Raw genomic sequence first — 16,935 nt, 5'->3', positions numbered from 1 at the left:
AAATATCATGTATTAAATGTTTATAATTACCTATTGTTTTTTATTTAAAAAAACAAATTACTTACTAAATTTGTAATGACCTGAGTTTTCGGACCACTACTATGTAAGACCAAGAAAATCCAAAAGTTAGAATTCAACTATTTTGATGAGTAGACCAACATAAAATAGTGTAAATCATATCTGATAAAAATCTACACAGACAAAATTGAATACCTGACAGTCACTTTAAGTCAAACCTTAGACTTGGCTTGAGTTGGAATCTAAGTAATACTCATGGAATTTTATGCATTTTAATGTCACTTATCATCTTGACATTTGAAGTTTTACCATGCGTGATCTTTAGAATTCATAATAAATCCTTGTCACTTAACATTACTAAGCAGGGAAGAAAATCTTTAAAAAAATCCTTGTAACTTAACATTACTAAGTAGGAAAGAAAATCTTTAAAAAATTGATATTCTAAAGAATTCATGAACTAAAAACACGCCTATTCAGATATGCTTACATAATTGATCATCAAATAACAATAATATTCTTATTCCAAGTAAAGTATCATGACATGTACTAATGGGGAAATTCATAATCCAAATTGTCATAAAATCATATTTTTATTCATCAATTTATTGGGGCTTACAAAACTAATTTATTTTTTCTTGTAGAATCTTGGAAATTTGAAGCGTATTAATCTTGGTTATTCCAAGCAACTAATCAAACTTCCAGATCTATCTCGAGCTCCAAAGCTAGAGAGTATTAATCTTGAGGGCTGCATAAATTTAGTTGAAGTTCCTCCGCTTAATTTTCAAGGATGTTTTGGATCTCTTACACTACGTGGTTGCATTAAGATTAAATCACTCCCAAACATATCGGGGAATATGAAATACTTGAATTTAGACTGGACTGCAATAAAAGAATTGCCCTTATCAATTGGGCGTTTTGAAAGTCTTGTGGAATTGAGCCTTCGTGGTTGTCAACATATCAAGAATCTTCCAGCAGCTCTTCCTCCGAGAAATATACAAGTTTTAAATTTGCGCGACTTATCAATAAAACAAGTGCCATTATCAATTGGGTCATTAGAATGTCTTCTGCAATTGAGCCTTCGTGGTTGTCAACATATCAAGCATCTTCTCTTCCGAGAAATCTGAAAATATTGAATTTGCAAGACTCGTCAATAGAACAAGTGTCTTCATCATCAATTGAGGGTCTTGATTGTCTAAGGGTATTAAATCTTGGAGGATGCAAAATGCTTGAGAGTCTCCCAACCAACATTTTTAAATCCAAGTCTCTTAAACTCCTTTATCTTTGGGATTGTTCGAGATTGAAAAAATTCACAGGGATCCAAGTGTTAAGCAACTCAGTTATAATTGAAAAGTCGCGCAAAAAACTCGAGTTTGTCCCAAAATGGATTTATTATTTAAGTTGTCTAAAATTCTTGTCCCGCCGTGGGTGTTTGGAACCAGAACATCTCCAAGTCAAGCAATTTTTATTGTTCTCTTTGGACAGTCTATATCTACATAACTGCAATATAGTAGAAATTCCAGTTTGGCTGACCCTTTTATCCTCGTTAACCATGTTAATTCTAAGCGGGAACCCATTTGAGAATATACCATCAAGCATCATACAACTTCATCGGCTGAACACACTCTACATCTACGGTTGCAAGAAGCTCCGATCTTTGCCACAACTTCCATCGTCTGTTAACTTTCTTAATGCAAGTGGATGTACTTCTCTGGAGACAATATCAAGTTCGGGGTGCTATGGATTCGACATATGGGATGTGCCTAAATTTCTATTAATTTTCAAAATATTTTTGTTCAGAAATTGCTGGAAACTAGGACGAAATGCACGTAGCATTTTAACTGATTTCTTATACGGAGTTGATAAATTGAATTTGGTACGTATGTATTTTCTATCTCTCTTTCTTTTTTGAAGTAATTTTTGAAGATTGAAGTAATTAACATTAATACACTATTATTCATATATATTGGCTTCTGGTGATGTAGGGAGGAAGACGTCATACAATTGACGTATGTTATCCGGGAAATGAAATTCCAAAGTGGTTCAGGCATCAAGACGAGGGGATTTTTGAAGATTGAAGTAATTAACATTAATACACTATTTTAAGTTGTCTAAAATTCTTGTCCCGCCACGGGTGTTTAGAACCTGAACATCTCCAAATGAAGCAATTTTTATTGTTCTCTTTGGACAGGCTACATCTAAGTAACTGCAATATAGTAGAAATTCCAGTTTGGCCGAGCATTTTATCCTCGTTAACCGTGTTAAATCTAAGCGGGAACCCATTTGAGAATATACCTTCAAGCATCATACAACTTCATCGGCTGAACACACTCTACATTGAAAATTGCAAGAAGCTCCGATCTTTGCCACAACTTCCATCGTCTGTTAACTTTCTTAATGCAAGTGGATGTACTTCTCTGGAGACAATATCAAGTTCGGGGTGCTATGGATTCAACATTAGGCATGTGATTCGCCCTTTCATTTCCAATCACAAAAGATTTACGTTCCAAAATTGCTGGAAACTAGGACGGAATGCACGTAGCATTTTAACTGATTTCTTATACGAAGTTGATAAATTGAATTTGGTACGTATGTATTTTCTATCTCTTTTTTTTGACGTAATTTGTGACGATTGAAGTAATTAACATTTATACACTATTATTCATATATATTGGTGTCTGGTGATGTAGGGAGGAAATTATTATCTTATAATTGGAGTATGTTATCCGGGAAATGAAATTCCAAAGTGGTTCAGGCATCAAGACGAGGGGATTTCAACAACTATGAAGCTTCCCCATGGTTGGCATAATTCTAATTTTATGGGTTATGCCATTTGCATTGTTGCTCATATAATCCCAGTAGGCGCAGGCTCCCATTCTTCTAAGCATGTAGAATTTACGTTTGACTTACATCTTAAAACCAAGTGCGGTCGAATCCACAAATATGACAACAACAGCGGGGTTGATTTCTGGATATACCACGATGATGAGGAGGAGGAGGCTAAACTCACAAGTAGTGATATTAGTTCGGACCATGTGTTCGTGCGATGCGTCACTAACAGCTTGTTCAACAGACATCTTGATGCAGTGGAGGCATCATTCTATTTCAAAGCTAGAGTTTTTCCGCGAAAGGATGAGAATTGTGATTCGATTGTGAAAAGGATTGGAGTTGGGTTGGTATATGCATGCAAATGATTGATTTTGTGATTGAGGAGGAGGAATCAGCTGCTATCAAGAATGACTCTGCTATTATCTATCTGGTACTCTTCTCTTAATTTTAATTTGAAAGATAATTATATATGCGATGCACCTAAAATGCGTCAATGAATATTTGAACGTATTCTTTTCATTAAATGCTGAAATTTTAAAACTATTACGTCTGAGTTATACGCTGAAACTTTTAGTCAAAATCCTACTATATAAAATTTTCTTCTAAATTGGAAAAATTGTCTTTTCACTCCAAATTTGGAGTGTTAATTGTTAGTTTTATCAGTTTTAAAAATTAGTTTCCTTTTTTCCTGGATACTTTTTAGCCAAACTTGTGTGACTTCAAGTGTTAGAAGAATAGCTTCATGGATATGATGTTTGAGTTCATGATTACTCAATATTTTGGGGATATGTTGTGTTTTTCTTCAGTCAATTGAAGATGTCTTTGTAATTCATTCTGGTTGTATGTGCTTTTTGTTCGTCTTTTCTTAGCTTTGTTGTCTTTACTTTTTTGTGTGACATAGAAAGGAAGGTGAAAAGACAAACTTGAATTCTGATATTGATGAGAATGTTTTCAGCATTTTCAAGGATTGATAGGTAATTTAAATGTTATTACACCTCTTTCTCTCCTAGTCTTTATGTGTTGGCGCTTTTCAAGGTTTTCTGGTAAACTCTAACTTAAATAGAAGAGGTGATTGATAAGCCTTTACTTAGGAAATTATCTCAATTAATCTCATTTAATTCTTCAAGGTGACTGATAAGACAGGAGAGAGAACTGAGAGAGTGAGAGAACGAAGAGGAGAGAGAGAGAGAGAGAGAGAGAGATAGTGGCACAAGAGGAAAAAGGGAAAAAGAAAGAAAAGGAAGAAAAGAAAAAAAAAGAAAAAAAGAAAAGAAAATAGATACGTATCAACGTTTAAAAAAAACAATCCAGAAATACGTCCATACACACTTCTGGGTTAAAATAAAATTACTGAGAATATTTAAATACCTTGAAATTATTTAAATTACACGTCAGAAACATTTATTAATCAAAACTAATTAATTAAATCAAATTAGGCACACTAATAATTCTTAATTATCTCAATTAATCCCATTTAATTCTTCGGGGTATTACAAGTTCGAATCACAACTCAAATTTTTTTTACTTTTTTTTCCTTTTACAAAAATTCAAATTCAACTTGTATAGTATTTTCTCTCACATGAATTCACTTAATCAACTCAACTCAAGTTCACAAAACTTGAGTCTTAAACAACATATAGTTTCACAAACGAATATGTAAGAAGCATAAAAAATTGATTCGTCCATATTAGATCTCCAAATTCTTAAGGATTACAAAAATTCAATACTGAAATGTTCTATTAATTCCACATCGTAGAATGTTCTAAATACAAAACAAGCCAGCAATCACTAATCAAAAAAATCAAATTACTCCAAATTTCCAAAGAGATCATTCTCCTTAAGAACTACAAAAATCCAACAAATTCCATATGAGGTCCAAACAAAAGAAATAAGAAGATTAAAAAAAGAAGATTAAAAAGGGATTGAAAGAAACGACAACAAACAAAAGAAATACAACCAACTGAATACTAGCATAGCATTCTTGTGAACACTATGCAATTAATACAAAATGCACTGCCTAACAGTGTACAATTGATGCTATCGTAACATTCTTACAACACTCCTTACAACAATTAATGTCTAACTTTATGTAACAAAAGAGACAAGAACCCTAAATCAATAGTCGCCGAATTCGACTGCCCATCCTACAAAAATAGAATGACAGATACATTCACGAGAACAATTCTTTTTTCGCCGGAAATATAGAAGGCGAGATTGTGAACATTCTAGTTTGTGACCAGTTAAAAAATTAGGAGGCAGAATTTTTAATTAAATTTTATCGTTCAAAACAGAACGCAACAATTTTAAAGAGAATCTAAAAATTCTACTGCTCATTTCGAAGCCCTTCACAGTTTTCTTCAAATGTCAATTCATTTTCTTACCTCGCAATTATGTCATTTTGGTATAGGTATCCAATCCTCCTTTGACATGTCAAGAAATTCTTCTTCTTCTTGTTCTTTTTTTTTGTTTTTTTTTCTCCCCCTCCCTGTTTGAGTGCCGAGACAAGAACCATGGCAACCATGCCAAGAAATTGATAGAAATGATCATCTTAAAATTAACAATGAAATCTCGTACCCTGTGTTTTCTGGAATACTTATCAAACCGTTTAGTAATCCCAAAGGACCTGGATCATTTCATACATAGAGAAGAAACATGCATCAATTTAAGTGTAATGCCCAAAAAAATAAATAGATAAATGCAAAAAAAGAATGCGGTCAAAAATCTTAAAAGGCAAGAAAAATGACAAGTTATATTTGGAACATGGCTTGAGAAACTTTACAATGAACATGAGGGCGTATTTAGAAGATATGAGAGACATTCCGGAGAGAGAATACCTAACATGTGGGCGGCTTATCATAACGAATTGACCAACACAGTTAGACACAAAAGTTTTTTTGTCACGTCCATGTTGAGAGCTCCCTGGTATGCCTGTTCAAAAATACAATAAATACATAAATAAATAAATAAATAAAAGACAATGAGAGACCCAAAATAACAAGGGCAGAATACAACAAGCATATTACGGTGATAATGCAAAAGTAATATATTATCAACACTGCAAAATGATTTAAAAACAGGGGCTCCCTTGCAAAAATGATAATGCAGACTGTTCCACATGACGGGTATCTAATGCAAACTTAGGAGGCATAATTTTTTAATTAAATTTTGTAGTTCAAACCACTTAAATCATTTTAAAATTCTCAATTACTCGGCCGACCACTGCCCTTACTAATAAGACAAAAAATCAATGCCAAGTCACAATAGTTGACTCAACCAAGAATCATGGAGAGCTATTGGAAAATAACTATCCGTTAGAAACAAATATGGCAGAGTGTCATGCTCTGTCACGTGGATTCAAATTATCAAGGATTTCCTCTTAATTCTCCACTGATCAAGGAATGATTTCTACTCCAGAGAAATCATATTCTCTCTTTCCTAAACTATCTTTTGTTACCGTTGGAACCTTCTTGTATATATATACTATTTTATTAATCCTTAGAATATAATGAGATTGCAAACCTATTTTCACTCATTTATTTGTGTAATCCTTCAAGCCTTTTATTAGAAATCTATCATGGTATCAGAGCAGGTTTCATCAAGCTCTAAAATGTCATCTTTTGAAGAGCCAAAGCTTTCTATTCAACTCTTTCACCAGTGCTCTAGCCTAGTCTCCATTAAGTTGACTACCTCCAATTTTCTTCTTTGAAAATCTCAAATTCTTCCCCTGATTCGTAGCCTTGGAATAGAACACCACATCAATGATCCACAAAAACCAACTGATGAACTCGTTGATTCAGAGGGTAAGAAAATCACAAATCCAAATTTTGATGCTTGGATCAACAATGATGGTCTTCTTACATCCTGGCTTCTCGGAAACATGACGGAAGATGTGCTTAGCATGATTTTCGGTGGGGATACAGCATATGAAGTTTGGAACTCTCTCCAAGAACAAATGTTGCCCAACACCGACGAGAATGAATCTCAACTTAAAATTGGCTTATATGCCTTAACCAAAGGGTCACTGTCCCTTGGCGAGTACATCCGAAATTTCAAGAGTATTTGTGACAAACTGGCAGCAATCGGAAAGCCTCTTTCCGATATCGATAAAGTTTTCCAAATCTCAAAAGGGCTTGGCCCAAAATACAAGGATTTTAAAGTTGCTGTATTATCGAAACCTCCATATCCATCATTTAACCAATTTGTAATGTCATTACAGAATCATGAACAGGTTTATCTTGTGGACGAAAAGCAACAACTTGATCACAATCAAGCATTTCTTGGCCAAAGAGGAAGAGGAAGAGATCAACAAGGAGGAAGAGGCCAATCTAGAGGAAGAAGCTGGAACTCCTTTTCTCAGAATCGGCCCAACAACAACAATAATCAATCCTCAAATTTCCAACCTCAGTTAAAATTCAATAACACTAATAATTGGAAAGGAGAAGGACCAAGCAAGCCAACTCACAAGAAGGAAGCTTGCCCAATCTGTGGACGAACAAATCACACTGTAATCAAATGCTACTATAGGTATGATTATGTTCCTGAAGAGACAAAAACTCAGCAAGCTTTGGCAACTATGGACTTAAATAGTGAAGGTGACCAAAATTTTTATGCCGACTCGGGTGCAACGGCTCACATGACAAATAAAGGAGGTAACCTCAAATCTTTAAAACCTTATTTTGGTAAAGATTCAATCTTTGTTGGAAATGGACAGTCTTTACCAATCACTCATACAGGTAATACCTTGCTTCAGACTTCACAAGGCAATCTTAAGCTAAATGATGTTTTAGTCGTGCCAGAACTTAAAAAGAATTTATTGTCATTTAGTCAACTTATTGATGACAATTCTTGTTCTTTTGAATTTAATTCTAATGGTTTTGCTATTAAGGATTAGAATCAGCAAATTTTGGCCAAGGGGTGTAGAAAAGGAAACTTGTATGCACTTGAGAGAGGACACCTCGAGGAAGCAAATCTTGAAGCTCTTGCTGCAGTCAAATCTCAAGGAGCATCTTCAGAGATATGGCATGCTCGAATGGGGCATCCAAATTTAAAGTTTCTGCAAACTCTAGAAAAGAATAAAGTTATTTATGTTTCCAATTGGTTGACTAAGAATACTTTATGTACTAGTTGCCAATTAGGAAAGCGATGTAAACTTTCTTTTAACAAATCTGAATCAATTTCTCAATTTCCTCTAGAAAAGATCCATAGTGATTTATAGGGACCTGCCCCAATATTTTCTTCCCAAAAATTTCAATATTATGTGATATTTATTGATGATTTCACTCGTTATACTTGGTTATATCCTTTGAAAAATAAATATGATTTTTATGATTGTTTTTTAAAATTTCAAGTTTTTGTTGAGAAGCATTTTGACAGGAAAATAAAGCATTTTCAAAGCGATGGAGGAGGAGAATTTACATCACACGACTTCAAAAATCATTTGGCTCAATGTGGCATTGCACAACAAATTTCATGCCCGAACACACCTGAACAAAATGGTCTCGCTGAACGAAAGCATAGGCACATCGTTGAAACAGGCTTAACATTGCTCTTTCATGCACACCTTCATTTAAAATTTTGGGTAGATGCTTTTCTAACTGCTGTGTATCTTATTAATCGCTTACCTCTCTCCTCTATTGGTAAGGAAACTCCTTATTTTAAACTTTTTGGTAAGAATCCTGATTATTCAGGAATACGTATTTTTGGTTGTCAATGTTTTCCATATTTAAAAACCCTTGGCCTGCATAAATTTTCAAAAAAAACTACGCCATGTGTATTCTTAGGTTATAGTCCTCTACACAAAGGTTATAGATGTCTTGATCCACACACTCATCGTATTTACATATCACGTCATGTTGTAATTAATGAAAGTCATTTTCCTTCAAACCACAAGTCTATGCCAACATCTACTCATGATTTAACTCTCACCTCTTTTCCTAATTTTGATGAATGGGTTCCAGCAAAACATGCAACGGGTCAATGTCCAGCCTACCCACTAAATGTCAAGCCACACCAAAAATTTCTACTACTACAACTTTTGCAAACCAAAATCCTATACCTCATATTCTTCTTCCCATACAACCAAATCCTGACCGTGCTATTCCCAAAAACATTGCTCCTCAAAATCATGAAATCAATGACCCACCTTCTCGTTTAGACACCAATCAACCAAATTTAGCATCTTCTACGAATTTCAACATACCAAATACCACTCTTGCACGCACCTTCCTAGAGCCAATTAATTCATCCTCTAATATCATGTCCAATCCCACATCAACTATCTCAGAATCATCCACTCAGATTTAATGCCACAAGTTATAGACATTCCCATTTCTCCTCCTCATCAACGTCCTACTCGTGAAAAACGCCCACCCGCTTACTTACAAGACTATGTCTGTCCCTCTATTACTTCTTCTTCCAATCCCAATACTGCTTTTCTTGTTTCCACTACTGAACCAAAAACTTTAAAAACAACTCTCAAGTTTTCCAATTGGATAGAAGCTATGAAGGAAGAACTTGCTACCCTTCAACAAAACAAAACATGGACCCTTGTCCCACGTCCTACTAGTGCTAATGTCATTGGGTCAAAATGGGTTTATCGCACCAAATTTTGAGAAGATGGAAGCATTGATCGGTTTAAAGCAAGACTTGTTGCCAAGGGATACACACAAATTCCAGGCCTTGATTTTGGTGAAACCTTTAGTCCAGTTGTTAAAGCCACAACTATTCGTGTCATCATCTCACTTGCGGTCCATTTCAAGTGGCCTTTAAAGCAATTGGATGTTAAGAATGCATTCCTTAACGGCCTCCTCCGTGAGCGTGTGTACATGGAACAACCTCCTGGCTTTTTAGATCCACAATTTTCTAATCATGTCTGCCTTCTCCATAAGTCTCTATATGGTCTTAAGCAAGCACCTCGTGCTTGGTTCGCTAGACTTTGTACTTGTTTATTTTCACTTGGTTTTATATGTAGTAAAGCTGATTCTTCTTTATTCATATATAATCATGGTACTTACATTATTCTTTTGCTTGTATATGTAGATGATGTTATCATCACCGGCAATGCTATTTCCTTAATCTCTCGTCTAACCCAACGACTCAATAAAGAATTCGCGCTTAAAGACCTCGGCCGACTACATTATTTTCTTGGACTTGAAGTAAAATATTTTTCTGGTGGCCTCACCCTTTCTCAAACTAAATATGCATGGGACCTTCTAGCCAAAGCCCAAATGCTTGATGTCTCCAAAATAAACACACCCATTGCTCACAAGCCAAATCCTATTCCAGATGACAATGACCCTACAGACCCCATAGAATATCGTCAACTATGTGGTTCTCTCCAATATCTCACCTTCACCTGTCCAGACCTTACCCATGCTGTTAACCTTGCGTGTCAACATTTACAAACTCCTACTAAAACGGACTTGCAAGCTGTCAAACGCATTCTACGTTATATTAAAGGCACACTGACACATGGTCTTAGGTATTTATCTCAAAGTTCTCTCACTCTTAATGCTTTTTGTGATGCAGATTGGGCCGGTTGTCCAATCACTCGACGGAGCACTACTGCCTATTGCATTTATCTCGGCTCAAACTGTGTGTCTTGGACATCCAAGAAACAACCAATTGTTTCTCGCTCGAGCACTGAAGCAGAGTACAGGTCCTTGGCCACAACTGCTGCTGAAATTACTTGGCTTCAATATCTTCTTCGTGATCTTAATATCACTCTTAAATGACAACCTCTTCTATTTTGTGACAATAAGAGTGCTATTCACATGATACACAACCTAGTATTTCATGCTAGAACTAAGCATATTGAGCTTGACTATCACTTCATTCGAGAAAAAATCATACACGGCGCTCTCAAAGTTTGCCATATATCCACATCCAAGCAAATTGTTGATGTTCTTACTAAGGCACTTCCACGTGCGACATTTGAAGATTTTCGTTTCAAGCTTGGTGTTCATTGCATCTCCCTGCCAAGCTTGAGGGAGGCTAATAAGACAAATAATCAATGCCACGTCACAATAGTTGACTCAACCAAGAATCATGGAGAGCTGTTGGAAAATAACTATCCGTTAGAAACAAATATGGCAGAGTGTCATGCTATGTCACGTGGATTCAAATTATCAAGGATTTCCTCTTAATTCTCCACTGATCAAAGAATGATTTCTACTCCAGAGAAATCACATTCTCTCTTTCCTAAACTATCTTTTGTTACCATTGGAACCTTCTTGTATATATATACTATTGTATTAATCCTTAGAATATAATGAGATTGCAAACCTATTTTCACTCATTTATTCGTGTAATCCTTTGAGCCTTTTATTAGAAATCTATCACCTACTACTCCAAATAGAACGCAACAATTTTAAAGAGAATCTAAAAATTCTACTGCTCATTTCGAAGCCCTTCACAGTTTTCTTCAAATGTCAATTCATTTTCTTACCTCGCAATTATGTCATTGTGGTATAGGTATCCAATCCTCCTTTGACATTTCAAGAAATTCACTATGTCCTTTATCAAACAAAATCTGCAACAAGAAGAAAATGATGAATTCTTTTTTTTTTTTTTTGTCCCCCCACCCTTTTTGAGTGCTGAGACAAGAACCATGGCAACCATGCCAAGAAATTGATAGAAACGATCATCTTAAAATTAACAAAGAAATCTCTTACCCTGTGTTTTCTGGAATACTTATCAAATCGTTTAATAATCCCAAAGGACCTGGATCATTTCATACATAGAGAAGAAACATGCATCAATTTAAGTGTAATGCCCACACACACACACACACACACACACACACACACACACACACACACACACACACACACACACACACACACACACACACACACACACACACACACACACACACACACACACACACACACACACACACACACACACACACACACACACACACACACACACACACACACACACACACACACACAAAAGTGACCACCTTATATTGATATTCTACATATTTTTGTTACAATAAATGAAAAAAAGGGATGCGGCCAAAAATCTTAAAAGGCAAGAAAAATGACAAGTTATATTTGGAACATGGCTTGAGAAACTTTACAATGAACATGAGGGCATATTTAAAAGATATGAGAGACATTCCGGAGAGAGAATACCTAACATGTGGGCGGCTTATCATAACGAATTGACCAACACAGTTAGACACAAAAGTTTTTTTGTTACGTCCATGTTGAGAGCTCCCTGAGAGAGATAATAAGATCAATGACTAACAAGGAAAAACCTTACTGTGTGTGCACGGACATGCAGTGTTTGATAGAAAGCTTTGTAATATTTGATCAAGGGTCAGTAACCTGACTTTACCTATATGCAAATCTCCCTTCTGGTATGCCTGTTCAAAAAACAATAAATACATAAAAAAATAAAACAAAAAAGTCAATGAGAGACCCAAAATAACAAGGGCAGAATACAACAAGCGTATTACGTTAACAATGCAAAAGTAATATATTATCTACACTGGAAAATGATTTAGAAACAGGGGCTCCCTTGCTAAAATGATAATGCAGACTGTTCCATATGGTTCGGTATTGCCACCTTAAGGACATTTTCTAGAAGGATGTTTCCAAAACAGAAATTTATCACGATTTCCCTTCCCTTTTGTTTCTTTAAATTTACAAAAGGGAAGGGAAATTTATTACATAGGTATCTAATGCAAACCACGAAATTTATGCAATACATGCCATTTTCATCAACTACTTCAAGAAGTATGGAAAAACCACAGGAACAAACAGTACATACATCTTTTCTAGACAAAGCAACCTGGTATGCTACTAGCTTCAATGCAGCATCTGATGATATCTTGGTTTTCGTTGGCCTCACACCAAGTTTTCTCCTGCAGCCTTCAGCACCGCAATGGCAATCTTGATCTGCACCAAACTGCACAAACCTACATAATTTATTAGACAGAACTAAGAAATATAAAACTTCAAAATCTTCTATTCTTAGCACATATTGTGAGAACTGGTTCGCCCAAATAGAATATCTAAAGAAAAGCTTTTTTACGGAGTAAGGAATAAAATAGAAATAAAATGTTACAAGTGTGCATACTGATAATCATAGGTTAGATGCTCGCCCTTTGAAATGTCACGAGTCGCAAATATGCCAATCTTTGTTTCACCATCAATTATCCTTTAAAAAAAATAGAATGAAAGGTATAAGATACATAATTTATTGGTTCTGAAATCATATATTAGGGGGTCAATATAGGACCATTTTTGCATCTCGGTATTGGGACAACAGCTGTGATTTATATATCTTGACTTGTTTCCCTTGTACGTTGCATCAATAACCATATCGCGGTTGATTTCACCCAGGTAGAAGTTTGTTTCTCCATGGTGTTTCATACTCCAAAGTCTTTCTTCACATGTTTTGTCATCAATAACTGCGTAGAAAAGGAACAAGCATGGGTTAATGACTCATTAACTAAACAGTTAAACACACTTCAATTGAGGAAAAGAGCAAAGCCTCTGAGGTGTCACCTTCTCCAACATATTCTATTACAAACTCTCCTTGCTTGATATCTTCATCTGCCAAAATTCCAAAACCACATTTCGGGGTCTACAAGCAACACCTTGGACTTAATATGACGTGAACAGTTTAATAAGAACTATAGGACAATTAAGCAAAAGAATATATAAGGTGTTTTTAACCTCAAAAAAGGGAAATTGTTAAAGCAAAACACAGATTCAGTTAACTTCTGACTTTAATCATGACAGTAATTGGATGCTTATCTCAAAGAATGAGCTACTAGCTGCACAAACACTCCTCTAAATTTAAAATACACAATCTTTTGGCCTCATTATAAAAAATAAGCAAAATCCTTGTCTCATTAATTTGTACATCCAGCTACTAAGTATTTTTTCTTAGGTAGGAATTGAGATAGATAGCAATAACTGAATCAAGTTTGACTATGTAACCCAATGATGATAAACACAATAGAAATGTAGCAGTATTAATAGTTAGAAATTAGTATTAAAAGAAATGAAAAAAAAAAGGGGTAAAAGAAGGAAATCTTCTTCAAAAGCATCGAAGCCGCTCAAAAGGGAACAACCTCCTCAACATTAGTTTCAAGATAAGGTAGACACAACCAGACAACCTATAAAATTTTAATTAAGTCAACTTTAAACTTGCCTCTACACCTTAAAAGTATTTGGCTTCCATTGTCCTTACAATAGCTTCCTCATTTACCAAAAACTATAGAGTATAGATGAATATTTTGAACATTAACGTAGGACTTCAAAGGCATCTCACATGCTTATACCTGCACAAGTTTCATTTTCTTCACGGGTCGCTGTTGAAATGCTTTGTTGAGGCAAGAATCTCCACATTTACAACCTGACGAGCAGCTAGACAAAAGCATTCTGCACAGTGCATAACGGACAACGCAATTAACCATAGATGGAAATCTTATATTTACCGATCAAATAAAGAAAATGGCTATCCTTGATTCTTTATTATTTTTAATTTCAAGAATAGGCCACCTAGTTCTCTTCCTCTATTTTCAAATTTTTTTTTTTAATTTTGTGTGCAAAAAATAAACTCTCGAAATTCAGAAAAAAAAAAAAAAAAAGAAATATCACGTAGGAGAACAAGCAAGAACCCAAAAACATACATCTAAAACAGAGTAAACCAATCTCTTACGTTGCGTTTGATAAGAAGGAAAGAAAATAGAAAGGAATGAGAGGTATCTAGCCCAGATGAAAGGGAACACCTTTCTCTTATTAAGTTCGGTATGAATTCCTGCCTTCAATCTTTTTAATATTAGAAGGATCAAATTGGAGTCTAGTGAAGGATTTCGAATCTCTCACCCAAGTCATTCCCTCCTGTATTTGTTTCCCACAAAACAACCATAAGTCCCAAAACCCAACACTAAGGTCTCGTTCGTTTCGCTCGTTCGAGTTGAGAACTTGAATTAAAAAGTGAATTCATGTATGGAAAAAGTTAAATTTGAAGTTTTATAAGAGAAAACATTATAGCAAAAATTTGAGTTGTGTTTGAACTAGTGAAACGAATGGAGCCTAATACTCCCAAGTCCCACCCCTATCCCATATACCACACAAAGCTTTAGTAAAGTGGAAAACATAAAAGAGCCTTAATTATCTTCTCACTTCTTTATTTCTGTGTTCTTATACAAATTCTCTGCTCCTAAATCCTTAAAAGATAAGATAAGAGACACAATGGCAATGCTTATTTATGTATGAAAATTGAGAAAAAAAAAAAAAAAAGTCCCAAGTATCAACACAAGCAAAAGGATAGATAAGAGAAATAAGAAGCAAGAAAAATAAAGCTTACCCACAATGGCAGTCTCTACCACAAACGCCAGAGGATCCAGTACAGGAGCAGAATATGCCATCATCTTCCAGTCGTTTTTTAATCTTCTTGGTCAGATATATATCTTAAATTTTTTGTCAAAAAGAAAACAAAAAGGACAGAAAAAAATGGGCATTGTTCAAATAAACAGAAAGTTTATAAATTTGACAAAATATATAGAAATGAGAGTGAAAAAGGATACTGCGCTTAATGAAAGTGTAGGGCATGGTTGGTCTTGACTTATTGAACCAATCTGGAAGTTCAAAATCAACTGGGTTTTCTATGCCCTTTATCAACTTGTTGAATACACTCTCAATGTGACGTCCTTCTAAATTCTGATAACCCAAATATCAAAATTCACAAGAATAAACAAGAATTAAAATTTTTTTTTTTTTTCATTTTACCTTCTTCATAGCAGGCATGTCGTGAGGAACCAAGATTGGCTTGGTTGGTTGCTTTGGAAATCAGTACATAAACACGGAAATTTGTGGGTTTTGTTCACGTAAACATGGGAAAATCTTGTCCTACGGAAATAGAAGAAAGAAAGGTTTCAAACGAAGTTCGAATTATGTAATTTCAAATCAAAAAATAGAAAACAAAAAGAAAGATCAAGAACTGGGAAGAAGAGGAAGAAGAAGAAGAAGAAGACTGTGTAGTTGTAATGAAAGAAGAAGAGAACGAGATCTATAACCGCTAATTGGAATATGGAAATTTGGATCAGATTCTCGCGTGAGTTTAGTTGATAGAAATCATAATATTAAAATTATTTTTAATTTATATATTTTTTATAAAAAAAATATTATAATAAATCATAATTATGATTTAAATCAGAATATAAATTTTTTAATTAAATAATTTTTAAGTTTATTATGATTATAATTATGATTTATAATTTATTATAATATTTTTTTTTTAATTCTAAATTATAATTCTAAATTTTCACTAAATTTAATTCAACCCAAACCCTAAAAAGAACCCAATTCTACCAACAGCCCAAGCCCAAGAATATACTTCTTACCAATGGGCTTTTCACATCCAAAGAGACGCTTCTCCTTCTGCAAAGAGTAAAGAAGAAAATACCTTTATAGTTTACTCATCGAAATTGAGAAATGAAAGGGAGAGAAGTAAGAGTCAATTTTATATTTACTTATTTTTTTTAAGATGATTATTATTAGTGTTCTTAAATTTTAGTGTATTTTTAGTTTATTCTTTAAATTTTAAAAACTCTCATTTTATCCTTTAAATTTTAAATTATTAACCCTTATATTGTAATTTTTGTTAAAATCGGAGGGAAAATGGGGGTTTAAGTGTGGCCATATAGTTTTATTTATTTCTAATAAAAATTTAAACAGAAAAACTAGATGACTGTATTACTCTTTTTTTCTTATCTTTTTTTAACATAAATTACAAAAAAAATGAGTTAAGTGAGAACAATTCAAAATTTATAGGGCAAAGTGAGAGTTTTTAATGTTTAGGGTGCAAATTGAGAATAATCTTAAAATTCATTGACACCAATAATAATAATCATTTTTCATCCTCGAATGGGAGTGAGTTGGTGGGCTCCACTCAAATTTACAATTGAAGAATGAGATTGACACTCACATACCCCTCAAGATTTGAGACTCTCAAATCTGATATTAACATTAAATTATTATCATACTCCTATTTCACTTATAAATATACAATTCAAAAAATTCAAAAAATTCAAAAAATAATAATTACAACGTATATTTATATTTT

At 34.3% G+C, this 16,935-nt stretch overlaps 2 protein-coding genes and 1 long non-coding RNA gene across 4 annotated transcripts; 1 reads left to right on the top strand and 2 right to left on the bottom strand.

Annotated features, from left to right (window-relative positions):
- The first annotated feature begins 1,567 nt into the window (after positions 1-1,567).
- On the top strand, positions 1,568-3,209 carry LOC112091809 (disease resistance-like protein DSC1). The gene is made up of 3 exons (XM_024166302.1): positions 1,568-1,749; positions 2,207-2,600; positions 2,706-3,209. The coding sequence occupies exons 1-3, from the start codon at positions 1,568-1,570 to the stop codon at positions 3,207-3,209; spliced, it is 1,080 nt and encodes a 359-aa protein (XP_024022070.1).
- A 1,586-nt stretch (positions 3,210-4,795) lies between these two features.
- LOC112091819 lies at positions 4,796-11,359 on the bottom strand. 2 transcript variants are annotated; one of them, XR_002902312.1, is made up of 4 exons: positions 11,291-11,359; positions 5,679-5,772; positions 5,226-5,467; positions 4,796-4,988 (listed from the first exon to the last, which is right to left on the bottom strand). It is a non-coding gene; the product is annotated as an uncharacterized LOC112091819 (long non-coding RNA). The 2 variants fall into 2 exon arrangements; XR_002902311.1 differs by having other exon boundaries at positions 4,796-5,467.
- A 3-nt stretch (positions 11,360-11,362) lies between these two features.
- On the bottom strand, positions 11,363-15,831 carry LOC112091808 (histone-lysine N-methyltransferase ASHH3-like; the record flags this gene model as incomplete). Its single annotated transcript, XM_024166301.1, has 12 exons — positions 15,600-15,831; positions 15,398-15,530; positions 15,178-15,280; positions 14,147-14,246; positions 13,365-13,443; positions 13,096-13,267; positions 12,934-13,014; positions 12,625-12,772; positions 12,190-12,217; positions 11,985-12,069; positions 11,517-11,565; positions 11,363-11,374 (listed from the first exon to the last, which is right to left on the bottom strand). Coding segments are annotated over exons 1-12 (1,008 nt in total), but the record flags the coding sequence as incomplete, so codon positions are not given.
- Between the last annotated feature and the right edge of the window lie 1,104 nt (positions 15,832-16,935).

The sequence above is a fragment of the Morus notabilis genome, unplaced genomic scaffold (assembly GCF_000414095.1).
Source record: "Morus notabilis unplaced genomic scaffold, ASM41409v2 Scaffold212, whole genome shotgun sequence".
Taxonomy (NCBI): domain Eukaryota; kingdom Viridiplantae; phylum Streptophyta; class Magnoliopsida; order Rosales; family Moraceae; genus Morus; species Morus notabilis.
The sequence above is the reverse complement of the archived record's forward strand: the minus strand, read 5'-3'. Positions and strand labels throughout refer to the sequence as shown.

Excerpts from the sequence above, each read along its gene's own strand:
- LOC112091809 (XM_024166302.1), top strand. The coding sequence starts at position 1,568 with ATGTTAATTCTAAGCGGGAACCCATTTGAGAATATACCATCAAGCATC. Across the intron at positions 1,750-2,206 it reads GAGACAATATCAAGTTCGGG|GCTACATCTAAGTAACTGCA; the intron begins GTGCTATGGATT and ends CTCTTTGGACAG. Across the intron at positions 2,601-2,705 it reads AAGTTGATAAATTGAATTTG|GGAGGAAATTATTATCTTAT; the intron begins GTACGTATGTAT and ends CTGGTGATGTAG.